Genomic DNA, 17514 nt, shown 5'->3' with positions numbered 1-17514 from the left:
TGTTAAAAATCTCAAATCTCTAAGTCTAAACTTTGTTGTATATGAAATGTTTTTATCATATTTGATTCCCATTTATTGTGCATCTGATCCCTGTCGATGGATAAAATATAAAATTATGATCAAAATAAATAACTCCTACTAATATATGTGATTTGAGGGTCATATATAATTACTTCAAATTACTGCTTATCATTGCAAGCCAATGAATGAAACGTCTCCCTAGCGACAAAGATTTGATATACAATTGGAAACTAAACGATCAAAAACCTGAAAATGTATGAAATAGGCAAAGGCGAACATGAGAAGCAGCTGTGATATTTCCATAAAAAGGAACATTTAGCACGACCTAAACACTAAAGAATATACAGCTTGGTGACTTTAAAACTGAAAGAAACTGAATATGTGACCAAGACTAACGATAGGACATTGTTTTAACTTTTTTTTTTTTTTTTTTTTTATGGGCCAAAAAAATTTTTTTAAATATTAGAAAACCCTGATCATGAATTTTTAAAATGTCAAAATCATCAAAACAGCAGAAAAGGAAAAAAAATCTGGCTGGTGGCTGTGGATTCATAAAAACTGACGCTAGACAAAGAACGCAGATGTCATTAGTTTTACGGTGTCTAAAATATAAAGTATAATCATTTCAGAATGTTGTAAAAAGATATATATATTAATACAGAATTACATGATTGTGTGTTGAAGGTTTGGCCATCAACGGGCCCCTCTCTGCTCAGACTGAGCTGCTTTTTGCTTTAAATCACATCTCACTGATTCCGAAACGGTCTTACAGATTACAGATCAAACCAGAGTTAAATTTGTGACTACTTCCCCAAGATGGATCAGAAGTATAAAAACCAGAGTGGCTTTCGGGACAAGATTCAAACTGCTTCAATGCAGTACTGATTGCAGGATACAATCCTAGCACAGGCACATAGGACTGTGAAGCAGCAGTGCATCACCAACACCCTACAATCCAAGTTGAAGGTCTGCAAAATGTGCTCACAACAAAGAATACTCCACATAGCTTGATTAGTTACTAAAGTACAACCTTAAGAATGAATGTATCAGAAATTATACACTTAAAGCCAACTTCAAAATTAGTTTCTAAATCAAGATATTTTGGCGTACAAGTGACAATATATTTGTTGTAGACTGTGACATGCTAAGGGTGTGTTTAAAAAAAACAACAACTACTCCTTCAAGCATATACAGCATGAAGGAGACCCCACCAGAAAGTCACTTTATTGCTACGTACAAACAACTTTCTATGAAACTGCATGCATGCACAGAATTGCATTATTATTCTGCTGAATAATAAACAGGGGGGGGGGGGGCATCAAAAACCTTTTTTTTAAAAGTTGGGAAAAATGAACACCAAAAAGTAGTTTTATTTTTCAGTTTCCTCAATTGTACAGAACAAAAAAAAAAGTTCCACACTCACCCTGGCAAGTCTGTGTTTGGGTTCATTCTTCTTGGCATAGTCTAAAGAGTCGTAGACCATAGCAAAGCCTGTTGTCTTGCCACCGCCAAACTGAGTCCTGAAGCCAAAGACAAATACAACATCGGGGGTGGTCTTGTACATCTTGGCAAGCTTGTCCCTGATTTCAGTCTTTGGGACCGTGGCCTTGCCAGGATGGAGGACATCAACAACCTATAAAGACGTTAGAGCACTTTGTAAACATCTTTGTTTGACAGACAAACTACAAAGATGGTGGCAGAACATGTGAAAACTTACCATCTGCTTCCTCTGAAGCAGTCGGTTAGTCATAAACTTGCGGGTCCTGACTGTTACTGTGTCGTTCTGAAAATGAGGACAAAGATTAACTACACAAGATGCAGGTGTTGGCTGAAAGGTTTACTGTTGAGGGACAGCTCACGTATTTTGATGCAAGTTTCTGAGGAAAGTGTTCATAATAACTCAAGTACCTGTAGTGGTAATATGTTATATGCATGTGAAAACCTACCTTACCTTTCAGGTAAACAGACTGCAATTTCAAACAAGCTAACTGAAACTGTTCATATCTATGGGATATATTGCTAAGCATGCAACTCCTCCAGGCATTAGTTGAAACGTCATAAAGAGACATTTATATCTGATTATCTCCGTTTCTAAGGCAAATATCTGAATTCGTTTTAACCTAAATTTGCTTGATTTTTTCTGTTTCTAGTCCCCGATTGTGGCAGCTGTGTGCATTTTACTGTCTACTCACACATGGGCCGCGTTATTAGCATATTTAGGGAGTGCATGCTAATGTTATCGACATTAGGCTAGCAGATTTGTGTTTTACCAGTTGAAAACGGCACAAATCACGAAAACGTTAGTTGACTATTTCTAATCATAAATGCGAACAAAGAAAAGTAAATTATTGAAACTCATTTAAAGCAGTGAAGACGGGCGTGTGTATCAGTCGGACAGGTATCAGGCTAAATTGTGAAATGTACTGTATAACTTAGTCAAAATTTGTTATTGTTGATTAATATTGCCAGGATTAAAAAAAGGAAAAACAACGTATCAGTTAATATGTGGTACGAGTGTGTTGGTGCACGGATGGCCTCGATATTGAACGGATTTTAGTTGTATTTTTTCCCCGACACTCACCATTTTGACGCCGGCCTCGCTCAGGGACGTAAAAGAGGAAGAAGGACCAGCGGCAGCCCGGATTATTGCCTGCACAAAATGACAAGGGAGTGTAGTGGTAGTGCCTGATGTAAAACACGCATTATAAACATATCTTCTGTACATACCTAGCCTAAATATTAGTTAAGCATTTTCGTACTAAGTTGAATTGTCCGTGATTCCTCCATGACCTTACTTAGTGGGCAAATAAGTTAAATGGGAAGATAAATTGTATACTTTTTATAATACCCATTATTCTAAAATTTCAAGTAAGGTTAAAAAAAATCTGAACTTAAATCATTGCTTTATTTTAAAAGGTTTTTAAAAGACTTTAAGGAACACTTTTAATAAAGCACTCAACTAATAAACAAAAAACAGCAAGCAGTGATCATTTAGAAATTTAAAAAAAGTTTATTAGATTACCTTGGGTAAACTAGATTATTCTCATTGTTTGAATCCACTTCAGCTTGATTAAAACACTGAGTATAAACCTTTAGTTTCATTTAAATTATTAATTTAATAATGCCTCTTATGTCAGTTACTAGAACCTGCAAATATATTTAACTAAGGTGCAAGTAAAAAATTCACTTCACAATATCATGAATAATAAATGAATGTCAAAATCAGTGGGAAGAAATGAGACAGGAGGCTGGTCATACCAAAGTCAAAGCAATGTAGTAACTAAGGCCATCCGCTCTGAAATTTGAATACTTCTTTACTGTCAGTTGAAAGCTAAAATTTGTTCTGCAATACAGAACTGTTCATTACAGCTACACAAACAGAGCCAAACTGAAGAAATTACACTGTAAGATTAGCAGCAGATAGCATAACTCTGGGTAGTCGTCAGTTTCAGAAATGAGTAGTGCACAACAGCATTTATCAGCTTACCCCTATTAAGCCCTACATTTTTCAACCTGATGGTAATAAACTGTATTCATGATAGATCATCATGGTCAGTGTTGCAAAATCTGCCACCTTTGCAATTAAGTTGAATAAAATAAAAAAAAAAGACAAGGATACAAAATCTCTTACAGAATTTTATTGATCTTGCAGCAACAGTGTCCACTGGCATTGGAGTTTCATTTGAAATAAAAGTTATTTTAAATCCAAACAGAAGGTTACAGTAAGTTTGTGTCCAATCTCTTTCGAAGCATATTGTTTAACCCTCATCAAATCAAATGGATTGGAAATAAATCTGCCACCTGGATTACGATACCTTAATATAAAGACTTGTCGGCCATAAGGTGCGATGCAAACATAATTTTAAGCAACTCGTGGATGAACTTTTCACCAGACTTTGCCAAATGTAATTACAAAGCTAAAAGAAATGAAAAATAATATTCGACAAACATCAGTCAGTGGCTCCTGTCAAACGGAGAAAGAAAACTGAATGGAAAACATGATTACTTGTTTGCCAAGTAGCAGAGAGAACTTTGGAGTAAAACAAATGAACTAAACACTAGATTAAAATGAGTGAGTGGCACTTTTACCATGTTGTCACGTAAAACGTCAGTCTCACATGCGCGATCACGCTTCCAAACCTTATACCAATCCGAGTAAGAAAATCATCAAGAAAATAAAAATACCTTTTACTCACTGACCAAGCAAAATATAACCTGTTTTAACGCTACTGTGAAAAAATAAACATCTGTCAGAAAATACAAATAAATGGCAAGGAAACTAGTCACTGCATTTCATGTTAAATAAGGCATGTGCAGGCAGGATGCATGGAAATAAGAATATTAATGTCAGATCAGTTTATGGAGAGCATCTATCAAGCCCAATGCACACACGGTTATCCGTTTCCTTGACATGAAATCTAAAAGGCCTGGACAGAGCGAACGCCCTGGCAAAGCCTTAATACTAAAATTGTATTCAAATATAATAAATGTTTAAAAAACATTTAAATTTATTCAAGTTTTAAAATGGATTTTGTTGTATCCCATGCAAAAATGTATATAGGGATATTAACCACCCCGACGTCTGGATATTTAAAAACACCGGTCATGTTCGTCCATACACCGCCTCCTCCTTAGGCTTATTAGCTGTTATAACAAATATGAGAAAAGGGTGGGGTTCATCTTTGCCGACTTAAGTTACTTGATATTGTTGTACTTTGCTGAAATTAATTTCAAGAAATATTTTAAGTCGCTTACATCTGTGCTTCATTTGATATTCAATTATCCGATGATTTATATCTGCTCAATTTTGCCCTAAATTTGTTTTTAAGCATTTTTTTCCTGGAGTCTTACAAATGAAATATTGCAGCAAAATGTTGGGAAATTTGGGATTAAATGCTTGGAATGGTGTTAGGTCCTTTCCTAATAGAAAAACAAGAATTATACAGCATTTCATCAGGTACCATTACTGGAATCAAAGTGGTCCAAGTGGTTATGGATCCTGGAGTTATTGGAGTAGTTTAAAAAAAAAAACAACAACAACAAACAGAAAACCAGAGGTCTTTAAAAACAAAGACGGAAGAATATCAAAGTTTTTTTAATTCCAAAGTAAAAAAAAAAAAAAAGTACTACTTCTTTCTCAAATTAATTTGGAATAATGTTTATATTTCCAGTTTGGACTCTCAGAAAGCTGTAAAATGAGCACAAAAACTGACTAATTTTTGGGGTGCAAAATATTCAGGTCCCTTTTAATGAAAATGTTTGAAATTTGTACTGCGATCCATTGTTACTCAGATAACCCTAGTTTTCGGACTTGGCCGCTCTGTATGTGCATATAAAGTATACCGAATCGCCCTGGGGTTTACAAACATTACATCCAGCAGTGAGACAAAGAGCTAACAAAGATGGCTGCCATGAGGGCTCACAACATTGGTTTCTATAAGCCAAGCCACTGGCACACACAGTGCCAGGTCATTTCCTTATGCTGGTGTGGCCCCAGGCGGTTAGATGTCCATTTCAAACTGGGCGTCGTCACCTTAAAGACAAAGGAAAACCAGAGCAATTTGTTAAAAAAACCAAAAAAAAAAACACTTTTAATAAACTAATAAAACAAAAACAGCAAACAGTGATCATTTAGAGATTTTCAACTGAAATGTTTCTACTTCTTGACATCAGCAAATACTTTAGCTGGTACAAGACTCGGTTTTAAAGACGATTGTTTTGGTTTTTCCACAGCTAAACAGCCAACGTGTGACGCCTGCTGGACGTCACATGAAGCATTTCTGGAACGCTTCGTTCATCAACTCAGCCTTTTGTTGATGTACATGGATCCTTTGACTCTCTGTGACGCTAAGAAATAAAATCCCTCTTCATCTTCTGCTTCCTAGCAGAGGCCCTGGTTTTCTGGGTCAAACTGACCGGTTTGAGAACTGGTAATTTTTGTGGCCCAAAAGGTAAAATGTGTTCTTTCTGGCAATAGCATGTCCTCCCACGAGGTTTTGGGAGAATAACTCTAAAATATATTTACAGGATCTACAGAAGCCTCTCGTTCCTGTTAATATAGAAGGAGGATGTTTTAACTCTCAAAAAAAAAAAAAAAGAAAAAATACATGGCACGAGCAAACTTTTTCCAGAGAGAACAAAGATAGAAACCAAGACATCTGGAACAACGTTCTTTGGACAGATGAGTTGAAATTTTATCTGTCTGGCCAAGAACAAAATGCAACTTTTACGGATACAAAACCTCTTAACAACTAACTTTAATAGATTGTATAGTTATAACTTAGAAATCTCTTCATAAATTATCCAAGAAGTATTTTTGGTTTTATAAAGTCACCTATTTTAACTCTCTGTGTGACAATTACATATACAATTTAAAGGTTCGTCCATAGCTTTGACAGAACAATGCCTTACTGTTGTACATGACAAAAACAGCTATGCTGCTCAGCTGGTTTCTATATCGACGTAATCTGTTACATGAGGTTTGGCCTGAATAGTTGCAACTGTCTTTTGGATCCTTATTAATGATCTCCACCTCATACCGGGCGTTACCAATTGTTTTCTGAAGTATTTTCAATTCTTGCCAGTTCTTTTTCCTGCAGTCATGTGTCCAAAGGCGCAAACGTCACTTAAAAAGCTGCAGGTTTCTGACCTTGGTCTGTCCACGTAAACACTGCTCTAATGCAAGTTGTGGTTTTGTGGCACTCTGGCTCTCCTTTTCTACCTAGTTTCCATCACTTTCATGAATAAATAGCACGCACTGAAAGCAAGCACAATCTTTTTCTGTAACTCTGACCTGTAGTGGGTTTGCCATCACGGTTGTTGATGTGGTTGTTGGCTTCGTTCTTCTGGTTCTCACTCAGGACATGTTGGCTGGTCACTCCAGGGATGACAGGCAGATGTGCAGGAGGAGTCTGAGCGATGGGAGAATTGCGCCTGTCCAGCAGAAACTTGCGGTCGTAAATGATCCGGGTTCCTTCAATGAGACAAAAGGAGATTATTTTACTAATCTTACAAAGTATATTTACATTTTAGCTAGTCCTCAATATGCTTGGAGATTATTCGTGTGGTACTTTGAAACAACAACGCATAAAGTAATTTGCTTCCTTGTATAAAATAATATGTGCTACCTGCATAATTGTTGTGAGTATACAAGTCACAACTTGCCCTCCACTAACCACTTCCTAAATGAAGTGGCAAGAAATGGTGGCCTTTCTACACCATTCTCTTTCACAAGAGAAGATTTTTCAGATGCACCCTTGAAAATGAAGAGGTAAGAGCTGAAATTAGAAATATACCAATGTAAATATTTTAATAGTTTTCTCATTTTGATGGCGGTAACCTCTGTATCATGTGGTAAGAAGTGTTCCAATACATTGTGTTTGGTATAAGTGTTTAATTGTATAAGCATCAACAAGAAACAAGTTATTTTTAAATATTAATAGACACACACTCCAGACATTGTGAAGTACAGCCATTTCACTATAGCTGTGTTTAGTTTTTAAAAAAGTAAAAAGGGGGAAAAAAACACTACATTGTTTAGTTTGATGTAGGCTGTAGAGATAATAGTACACAATAACTCTACTTAGCTTTTTTAAAATGTACATATATAAAGATTCCCCCCTCCCCCTGTCTTTGCACAGAAGTAGGTGAAGTCATACCAGAAACCAGTTATGCAGCAATACAATATGTGACAATATCTTCACTAAATTCAGAGCCCACATTTTGCAATCAGCCTTGTAATAAGTCATCCATCTGGCTCTGCTCCATCAATGTGATCCACCTATATTCCAGTAATTTAACAGAATCACTTGTTAGATTCTATAGTTAGACTAGGGGGTGGTCATTTATCGTACTGTTTATCATTTATCGTGATAAACTTCCTGTCATGATAAGAATCGATTTATCATTGTTATGAGAAATTCCGAGTTTTTTTTTTTTTAAACCCAAAGCTGTCTGTATTGTCGAAATTGTTAGTTTTAATATTTTCTTCACTTTGATCAATGAAATCATCAATAAATATCAACAATTATAAAATATGATTACTGTGTGTAGCTTAGTGATGCAAATCACACGTCTTTATATGACTGATGTCCTAAAGTAGCGCATTGAATGTTTTTCCAAGAGCAGTATTTGTGTTTGTGAGGCTATATGACACCCAGTCACAGTCATAGAGTCACATAAAAAAAAAACAATAATTATCGTTTTTATCGTCACACTTATCGTTATCACAATAGTACAACAAAAATATCGTGATGAAACGTTCAGTCTATATTGCCAACACAACTAGTTTAGACCTGTGCAAGTCCAATGTCAGGTAACGCAACCATGAGAATCTCTGTGATGTTAAAAAGCCAATCAGGAAGCAGCTAGGGGCCCGATGGGTGGGTCTAATCTTTGTTTTTGTTTTGGTCAGGATGACAACTCAGGCTAGGCCACGCAGATAGAAAATATTACCAGTTAAGTAAGACAAAAACAGACACATTTGATTAAACTACAGAGCAAAGCAGGTCTTCTCACCTCCAGGAGTGGTGGAAAATAAAGTGCCTCCAGGGGTGGTACAGTAGTCATGAGGTAGCTGCGTTGTGTCGTTGATCAACACCGTCCTGGTCGGGATGGCCCTGCTCTCGCTAAGCTGACGACTGGTCGACATTTTTCGGCGCCTGTTCGGTGACAAATCCAGCAGCTACAGAAAACTGTGGTGCTTATCTCCCGACGGACGGTGGAAACCCCGGCCGTTCCCCACTTTTTTACAGCTTCCCGAAAGCTTTCTCGGCTCTCCGTTCGTCCTACCAGCCGTCAGCACCGTCCCCTCCCTCAGCAAGGCAGGAAGCACGACGAGCTGAGGGGGGATATGACGTTGTGAGCGCTACGTCACCATCTGTTTATGAAAATCTGAAATGATTGTCTGGTTATGGTTAAAGAAACATTTGTGTTCATGGCATTTGTCAACAACAAAAATATCACACTGATGTACCTTACCAAATAAAACATTAAATAGAAGTTTTTTTGTTTGTTTATTTCAGTACTTCAGTTCAAAAAGTAAAATAGCATTTTTCAGATTTGTAAATTACAAAAGGGTTTTTTTAAAATTAAATTTTAATGCAACTTATGGGTTACATAAAGAGATGGGCAGTGACTAAGTACATTTGCTTAATTGTATTTACTCAATCATCTTTTTGGAGAAAAGACTGGTCTTGCTACAGTACTTTTTTACTTTTACTTGAGTAATATCATAATGAAGTATTATTCCTCCCATTTGAATGCAAGTACTCCCTCTGCAAGTAGCTTCACTGAATTAAGAACAAACACGTTTCTCTTAAATTGCACGAGACACAAACAAATCTATAGTTTATCTTAAAGTAAAACTTCTTGTGTGGTCACAAGCCTTTTTTTATTCTTATATTTCTTTCTATCTGCTGAGGCTTACAATTTAACTTATTTACTCTTATTTGAATACAAGTTTTGGGTAGTATGTTCACTTCTGCTGATATATATATTGATAAATTGTAGCTTAAAGACAGAATGATATCAGAATTCCCCCAGGACATTGCAAGAAGGAAAGGATATCCAAAATGTTTGACCTAAGTCATACAACTTGAAGGCAAATGCACCAAAAATCAAAGTAACACATCTAATTTTGTAATCTGTGCAGTTGAATTTATTACGGTTTCTAGCTTGGCAGATACTGGAAACGACAAGTTGTACATGTATCACAGTTTAAGAACCCTAATGAATATCAGTCTCTAGATCTAGGGTTCGTCCTACCAGCCATATTCCCAGGTTTCCTTGTTTCCCAGGAAACATATTCAAAAGGTTTCCTGGGAATATGTGTCATCTATAGCAGAATTTTTTTCTTCTGTAGATGACACATATTCCCAGGAAACCTTTTGAATGCGACTGGCCTATGACCAAAAATATGAGTCAGTTTTCTATGAAATCTGAAGATGTTCATTACACTAACATGACGCATGTGCCAAGTTAAATCTTACAAGACCCTGCTTCTATTTTTAGAAATATTTTTTCTGAAAATAGAAAAAATAAAGAAACATCATAATCAAACATACAATTGGGGTAGAGAAACAAAATCAGAAAATATTTTAATAGGCCACAATTTTTGAAAATGGTAGTTATTGAAAAAAAGAAGCTATATTTATTAGTTTTTCTTTTATAAAATTTTACTCCATAATCTATTATGCTGAATTTTATAATTTACTAGCAGTATTTCTGTTTAGTTAAAATTTCATAGGAATTGAGCCATTCTGACTTTAATCTCATCCCATCTGTACAGTCACGTCCCATTATGTATAGCATATAAGCTTATTCCTCTCACAAATATTTTAGAATTTACAGCAAATATGGGTTTGTAATATACAAGAAACACTACTTCACAGACCCAACCTATGCACAGATATGTTACACTTCTATATATAAACGCATCTATTAAATACATATAAGGTTCTCCAAAATGATCTTCAAACAAATGTGCATATTTATTTATACTTCTTCTTACTAATATTATCGTTAGTATAAATATTATTAGAATTTTTTTTGCTGCATTGCGTTTATGTTGTCAAAATTATTTCAACATGTTCGAAGCAAAACTTTCGTAATCCTCGTCATCAAGCATTTCCAACAGCTCCTGAAGGCACCATCAACGAAAACTCCTGACGCATGCGCAATGGCCTCAGTTGCTACAAACCGGGGGCGACCGTGTTCTTCCGGCGCCGTCCTCCATCCCTAAGCAGTGAGCTCCAGAAACCCGCACTTCAACATGAGCTTCACAGTCGAAGAGAGGGGAAACGCGAACTCCCCCAACTACCGCTTGTTCTTCAGTAAGTAAACAATGAGTAAAAATAGCAGAGTTTTATCTTTGTTTGCCACTTTGAGGACTCTCTGTTGACACCACAGGCCAGCCGCAATATCCCACGTGTCAGTAATTGATTTATTCTTGTAGGATTTAGCCTAGGAGAAACTACGGAAATATAGGGATTCTATTTTTTTTATTTGCTGCAGGGCGACTTTTGAGTCATTCAGCTTTCACTTTTCAGATCTATTTGTTTTTGTTGTTGTTTTTTTATTTTTATTTACAAAGTCAATACAATTCAGCGATCATGCTTTCCGTTTTATACATATTTCTCAGACATTGTAATGCAAAAAATAAAAATAAAAAATACCGCAAATTGAATTTTGTTGTTTCGGGAAACCTCCCAATGCGTTTTAACACGTCACATAGAAACCTAAAGGGGCGGAGCAACGTTCTCTCTGTATATAAAAAGGGCATTGATAAATGCTGCATTGAGACAAGCAGCTCTTTATATTTTCTGGTAGACGAACGGTTAAATGCCAATTTTGTGCCCAAACTTAAAGAACTTATGGTATAAGATATGTTAAAAAAAAAAGAAGAAAAAAAAAAGAAGAAGAAGTCATAAAGATAATAAATGTTGACTCCAGTTATTCCAATGATAAAATGGAGCCTAATATTAGCAAAGTGTAACACATTGACAGTAAGCAGTTGGTACTTTTTATGTAATCCACACAACACTGAGGTGTTCACTTCAACACCTCAGTGTTGAAGTGAAAGTAAAAGTTTGGGACCTTATGTGTAATTTCCTTATTGTGTGGAATACAATACTGATATAAAATGTTTCAGATTCGTTTGTTTACTTACCTGCTGTGTTAATTAGCGCTCAAACTTGACTACTTCACAGAAAATGCGGAAGGAAAGTACATCTCCCCGTTCCATGACATACCAATATATGCTGACGAAAGCCAGGTAAGGAAGCAGTTTCAGCCTTTGGACAAATAAATGTGTATATTTACACTTTTATGCACAATTTAAGGCCAGACAGCAGTTCGGTTATAGCAATATTGCTGCAGTAAATGCATTTCTGTGGCTCATCTGTCCCAGCACACAACTGCTTTGGATAATACTCTGCACAATATCAAGGTCATAGTCTGTTTAGAAAGCTGCACCCTTTACTCTTTGCTTTCTCTGGGCTATATCAATATCTCTCATGGCTGCTGAACAATTGTAATATATTACAAAACAGTTAATTCAGCTTATATTTTTAATGCATATGGTGTAATTGACGAAAGTGAATGTTTTCTTTCCTCTCTTAGAACATCTTCCACATGGTTGTTGAAGTACCCAGATGGACAAATGCGAAGATGGAGGTAAGAGACTGTCTTTTTTCTTATGTATTAGTTTATCGAACTGTAACAGGTGCAGATTCTTCTGTATCACAGAAACGGAGACCAAACACCAAAGTTTACATAAAGAAAACGTTTATTGTTATAAAAAACTAAAGTTATTGTCGCGGGGTTAAAGTGCACAAGAAACACCTTCTGTAAGAATTTAGTGAGCTCTTATCAACATCTTATCAGGTTTTTATTAAGACGCTAAAGTTCTTGCGCCACTCTAAACGCAAATTTGCGGAAAGTAAATGCACTTATTTACGTGCTGCACAGATATGAGCAATTGATATCTATCAATTTTCTTCTGCTTTGTTCTCATACAAAGATTTTCTGATGTTTGAAAGCAATTTATTTATACAGCACCAAGTGGCAAGGAACGTTATCTCTAGGCTCCTAACTAGGCAACCTGGTCCACCTCCTAAATCGCTGTCCTGCCTGATTCATGCCCAATTACATAAAGTCTGATTTTGTTATCTACTAATGATGATGAGATATCTATCCTCGCAGCAATCCCTTTTATTAAAGAGTCATGTGGAGATGGTAGAGAAGACGCGTCTCGTTTTACAAAAAGAAACTTTCACTAGAACAAGGCTCAGCGCTCTGACGTCTGTTGCAATGTGATAAGAATTGAGACTGCAGTAAGGCAACCTCACTGCGACTGAGAACAATCACTGCAACATTATTCTTGAACTTCAGCATCTCAGGCAGTCAGAGAACGTACATCCTCTGCGGACTTTAAAGGCATCGGGAATTCATCAAATGGTCAAATAAATTGACCAATCCACAAAATGTGAATGCACGACACTTTACAATATAATATACATCCAAATATTGAATCTAAGCAGTCCGTTGGTTTTCAAATTGCACACACTGACAGTGTGATGACAGTGGTGAATCAGTTTATTGTGTAGCTCTAGAGGACAGGAATAAGAGCTGGATCATGACTATTTTATGTGGTAAAGAAAACAAAATAAAGTCGGTGGCAGCAGTGGCTCCATACTCATCAGATTCATCTGATAGCTGAAGCTGAACCTGAAATTCTGGCTGTAATTATTACTAACTGCTGCAACATCTTGCCGAGCTACTTTTATTTTTAGCAGCATTAATGACATATTTTTTTTAACAGACAATTACATCTCTAATTTTTTAAACTGTCTGATTTTCTGTTTCCCAGATTGCTACAAAAGACATCCTGAATCCAATAAAGCAGGACGTGAAGAAGGGGAAGTTGCGCTACGTGGCTAATGTTTTTCCTCACAAAGGCTACATATGGAACTACGGAGCAATCCCTCAGGTCGGTGTGCTCCGCCAATATTTTGTTGTGTGCATTAGATATTATCACTGTGTAACAGTAAATATTAAGTGGTAATAAGTTCCGCTACGGTGTTTCAGACATGGGAGGATCCTGCCCATAAGGATGGAGACACTGACTGCTGCGGCGACAACGATCCCATCGATGTCTGTGAAATTGGAAGCAGGGTACATGTTTCACTTTAATGTCTGTTTTTTTTTTTTATTATTGTTGTTTGTATATATATTCCTGGGACATTTTATAAATGATGGACAACCTGAAAACTTCCTCATGAAGGTGTGCACCCGAGGAGAGGTCATCAAGGTGAAGGTGCTCGGTATCTTGGCCATGATTGATGAGGGAGAAACTGATTGGAAAGTGATTGCAATCAACGTAGAGGACCCTGAAGCCAAGGACTTCAACAGTAGGCTTTCTCCTCTTTTTTTTTTTTTTTTTTAAATGCAACTGCTGTTCTGAATCAGCTAAATAGTGATTGCTGCACCGTCCCTGTCGACGTTCAGACATCAGCGACGTCCAGCGCCTGAAACCTGGTTATCTGGAGGCCACGGTGGACTGGTTCAGGAGGTACAAAGTGCCAGATGGGAAACCAGAGAATCGCTTTGCTTTCAACGAGGAGTTCAAGGACAAGGTTGCTCATGCCAACACGCCTCATTTATCTTTATTTCAGCTGTAAATAAGGTGTTCTGACTAAATAGAAGTTGTTCATCAGGGTTTATCACGTTCAAGAGTTCCTACATAGCCTTCAGATTTAACTTCTGACCACTGTAATATTGTAATATAAAGGTAGCTTGAGGTATGTCTGGACGCTTAGCATCCCACATTGATGATTTCTCTTTTCTGTTTTAGGAGTTTGCCATTGAAGTGATCAAGAGCACTCACAACTTCTGGAAAGCCCTCATTGGCCAGCAGACTAAAGCTGGTGAACTAAACTGGTAAACACTGCAGTTTAGTTGCTGTATTGATTTCAGTTCAAGCAGCTGAATGCGATGGATTCACATTCATTGAAATGTCAACTCTGTGTTCTAACACCGTCTCACGAATAGCAAAAACACATGCGTCTCATCTGGTGACAGTCCCTTCTGCTGCTCAGCAGACGAGGCCAGAGCCGCTGTTGGTGAGGTAAGATTTCTCTCTCCTCTTTCCAAATCGCAGCACAGCAGAAGTTTCAACACAGGGACTCATAATTTATCATTTCACTCCGATTTCAGACGTGTCCCTGTGGAGAAGGAGAGCCTATCCCATCATCAGGTAGAGATTTATAAATATCCCTGTCTCTAATGGAAAGGTTGTTTTAAATTCCTGTTGAATATTATTGATATGTTTACTGATTTTTTTATTTATTTTTTTACATTTGCAGTCGACAAATGGTTCTACTATGAGAGGAAGTGATCCTGGAGCTGAATAGTTTCACGAACAAAAACGATCATCTGTGACAGTTTTACTAAAAGGTGAATTTAAATTTGACTCTAGTAGGAATGCTGGGAAGTTGGGTGTAGGACCTCTGTCTTCCTGTAGATGGCGTGCTAGCGGTTAAACACTGACTCAAAGGTTTCATCATGTCGTGACCAACAACTTTTTTCCTAATTTAAGCAAAGATCTCTGTGGAGATGTGCTGTCGGATAATGTACTGGCAATGTGCCTCATAAAAATGTGTAATGCTGTATGATGCTGACCTGCTTTAATAAAGCTTCTCTGCTTAAATTACTGAGTGTGTCGAAATTATCAGTCTTGTTTAATTAATACTTTCTCTGGTTACGTAGTGAGATAAATAATCTTTTCATTAATATGCTAATGTGAGATGCATCTGTATTCCTAACATATTTTAACTGGTAAATAACGCTTTTAGTTTGATAGTTTAAAAATACCGAGTAATACGTTTTAAAAAAAGAAAGTGTACGAGATGTATTTGAATGCATCATGACGTCATCACCCGTGACCATAAAATGCTGTATAGAAGCGCACTTTCTTGACCAAATCTAACGGACGACGGGGTTTCACAACTTCGCTAGACCAAGGTAAGGCTGAATAATAATGGAAGAAGTTTAGCTTCCACATTTCCTGTTGAGATTTTTCTTTTTAATTATTTCTCCTGACAGAAAATATAGGTTTATTTCGGCCATTTGGCATCACTGCCCACGGTTAGACTGTTTATTTACAGACAGCTGATATGCTACAAACCGATAGACACAGTAGTTATTGAGAAATTAACAAAACCCGTAGTAGTGTCTTATAGGGATTCTTTGTTTTACACGTCTTTCTGCTCTGGTGTTTTTAATAAAATAATAATAATAAAAAAAGCTATGGCACTAATTTTTAAAGGCAGCAACTATTTTAGGCTCTAGGCAGGAATTATATTTCACTGTTAATCTATGGAGGATGGACATAAATGGCGTGTTTAAAGTGCAGGTTTTGTTGCTCACTGGTGTCCCAGCTTCAATAATCAACAGCTGGGTAATTTCTGGAAGCCTTCACACACCGAAAGTCTCTATTCAACAAGAACATTGAGTTACCAGAGTGACAGGTGCTGGTGTGTCCATGAGGCAGAAGCAGGGGACACTGTCCAGATCAAATGTCTTTCTCCAAACTTATCGTAAAAATAGTCAGAGGAAGATCAGTGCTGCAGAGAGAGAGAGGGAGAGAACAAGCCCTTGGCTGCTTTTCTTTCACGTTTTAAAATTTTGAAAGTGATTAGTCAGAGCTTATGCATACCAGTGGGGTAATCCAGGGCCAGAAATAACAATTACCAGTAAGTCTCAGTGCTGGGTTCCATAATACAACAAGGTCTCTTAAACTGCAATATATTAAAATACATTAAATTCTGGTCTTGAATTCTAAAGTAAATGGAAGTCCACAGAAATAACTGTTACTTTTGTGAAAGTATAATGGTGTGTCTTATCTTGTATTCCATGTGTAGTCATCTTTATTTTAGATTGTGAACAGAGATGTCTTTTATATTTGACTGGATCTACAAGAGCTTCAGCAGTGTCCTGCAGTTATTAGGTATAGTATAATACAGCAATACTGTTTCTGTTTCTTTTCAACTACTTGATCCTGATCTATTCAAGTGTGTTTACATGCATGCATCCAAGAAGTACTGTGTTCTTCACATTTGGTTGCTTTTTTGAGCAGATTTTTTTTTAAATCGTAAATAAAGTGACACACTTTGGAGACTAAAGCTTAAAGTAGCCCTATAGACAAGAGCGTACAGCTTCTACTCTGATATTCTCATATGTTTATATCTTGCTTTTTAGTTGTTGTTTTTTTCTCTCTGATTTGCACTTTTATGACCGACTACATGATATTTGGCATTATGGACTTTCTTTATACATTTGTTTGGTTTGCACGGCTATAGAAACCCCTTTACACTGAAATTAAGATCTAAATATTGCAATTACAATATTGACTATTTTGCCTCACGATACTTTTTCTTTCACATCATCGTAATGTTCTTATTTTTATACCTCCGTTTTCTGCTCTCCATCACTAATAACTATAACTTACTTATCACTAATAATGACTAAGAACTAAATTAGTTATAAGAATTCATCTCGTGTGAAGAACAGTGAAAGTGCACCAAAGTTGATGTGGTTCACCTGAGACATTATCTAAGCAACACTTTGCCACCGCAGTGTTGGAAGAAGTGACTGCAATGAGGAAAATGATCTGATACATTATGTAGCTCTTGCTCTCATTTGCTTTAGTTTGAGTTTAAAACCACAGTATGCATGTACAGCGTAACAACAGCTGTGTCACTGAAAAGCATCCACTGCTAATTAATAGAAGACATATTTAGTGGTAACCGCAACCCAAGACATAGTGTGTGTCTCTGGACGCCTGAATCCATTCCTTCCTGCTTTCCTGAATCTTCAACCAAATTTTAATGAAATAAAGATTTAGTTTAACAATAATCAAAGTTTCCCCCCCCCCCCCCTCCCCCTTTTTCCCCTTTTTTAACAAAAAAACAAAAAACACAACAAAAAAATATA

General features: G+C 36.7%; 4 protein-coding genes across 8 annotated transcripts in view; 2 read left to right on the top strand and 2 right to left on the bottom strand.

Annotated features, from left to right (window-relative positions):
* The window catches only part of rps24 (ribosomal protein S24), an 8048-nt gene extending 5348 nt beyond the window's left edge, over nt 1-2700 (bottom strand). For all 4 annotated transcript variants that reach the window (XM_015027780.1, XM_015027781.1, XM_015027782.1 and 1 more), the window contains exons 1-3: nt 2603-2700; nt 1739-1804; nt 1445-1654 (exon numbers count right to left, since the gene is read on the bottom strand). In XM_015027780.1, the coding sequence (XP_014883266.1) occupies nt 1445-1654; nt 1739-1804; nt 2603-2605 (279 nt within the window). In that variant the 5' untranslated portion in view covers nt 2606-2700. The remainder of the gene's footprint in view (nt 1-1444; nt 1655-1738; nt 1805-2602) is intronic.
* A 2034-nt stretch (nt 2701-4734) lies between these two features.
* On the bottom strand, nt 4735-8870 carry eif4ebp2 (eukaryotic translation initiation factor 4E binding protein 2). The gene is made up of 3 exons (XM_015027783.1): nt 8539-8870; nt 6815-6994; nt 4735-5554 (listed from the first exon to the last, which is right to left on the bottom strand). The coding sequence occupies exons 1-3, from the start codon at nt 8669-8671 to the stop codon at nt 5523-5525; spliced, it is 345 nt and encodes a 114-aa protein (XP_014883269.1). The 5' UTR covers nt 8672-8870; the 3' UTR covers nt 4735-5522.
* A 1834-nt stretch (nt 8871-10704) lies between these two features.
* ppa1b (inorganic pyrophosphatase 1b) lies at nt 10705-15233 on the top strand. The gene is made up of 11 exons (XM_015027778.1): nt 10705-10853; nt 11730-11794; nt 12142-12195; nt 13391-13510; nt 13609-13695; nt 13805-13931; nt 14029-14156; nt 14375-14460; nt 14572-14647; nt 14737-14776; nt 14886-15233. Exons 1-11 carry the CDS (start codon nt 10793-10795, stop codon nt 14915-14917), a joined length of 876 nt encoding a protein of 291 aa, XP_014883264.1. The 5' UTR covers nt 10705-10792; the 3' UTR covers nt 14918-15233.
* A 206-nt stretch (nt 15234-15439) lies between these two features.
* The window catches only part of sar1ab (secretion associated, Ras related GTPase 1Ab), a 7478-nt gene continuing 5403 nt past the window's right edge, over nt 15440-17514 (top strand). Inside the window, exons 1-2 of one of the 2 annotated variants that reach the window (XM_015027776.1) lie at nt 15440-15543; nt 16443-16528. In XM_015027776.1, coding sequence (XP_014883262.1) covers nt 16471-16528 — 58 coding nt within the window. In that variant the 5' untranslated portion in view covers nt 15440-15543; nt 16443-16470. The remainder of the gene's footprint in view (nt 15544-16442; nt 16529-17514) is intronic. The other variant, XM_015027777.1, reaches the window with a different exon arrangement.

This window comes from Poecilia latipinna, unplaced genomic scaffold (genome assembly GCF_001443285.1).
Source record: "Poecilia latipinna isolate Pla-1442-1.1 unplaced genomic scaffold, P_latipinna-1.0 Scaffold107, whole genome shotgun sequence".
Taxonomy (NCBI): domain Eukaryota; kingdom Metazoa; phylum Chordata; class Actinopteri; order Cyprinodontiformes; family Poeciliidae; genus Poecilia; species Poecilia latipinna.
The sequence above is the reverse complement of the archived record's forward strand: the minus strand, read 5'-3'. Positions and strand labels throughout refer to the sequence as shown.

Excerpts from the sequence above, each read along its gene's own strand:
- ppa1b (XM_015027778.1), top strand. The coding sequence starts at position 10,793 with ATGAGCTTCACAGTCGAAGAGAGGGGAAACGCGAACTCCCCCAACTAC. Across the intron at positions 14,648-14,736 it reads CCAGAGCCGCTGTTGGTGAG|ACGTGTCCCTGTGGAGAAGG; the intron begins GTAAGATTTCTC and ends CTCCGATTTCAG. Across the intron at positions 14,777-14,885 it reads AGAGCCTATCCCATCATCAG|TCGACAAATGGTTCTACTAT; the intron begins GTAGAGATTTAT and ends TTACATTTGCAG.
- eif4ebp2 (XM_015027783.1), bottom strand. The coding sequence starts at position 8,671 with ATGTCGACCAGTCGTCAGCTTAGCGAGAGCAGGGCCATCCCGACCAGG. Across the intron at positions 6,995-8,538 it reads ATTTTCCACCACTCCTGGAG|GAACCCGGATCATTTACGAC; the intron begins GTGAGAAGACCT and ends GTCTCATTGAAG. Across the intron at positions 5,555-6,814 it reads TGATGGCAAACCCACTACAG|GTGACGACGCCCAGTTTGAA; the intron begins GTCAGAGTTACA and ends TTTGTCTTTAAG.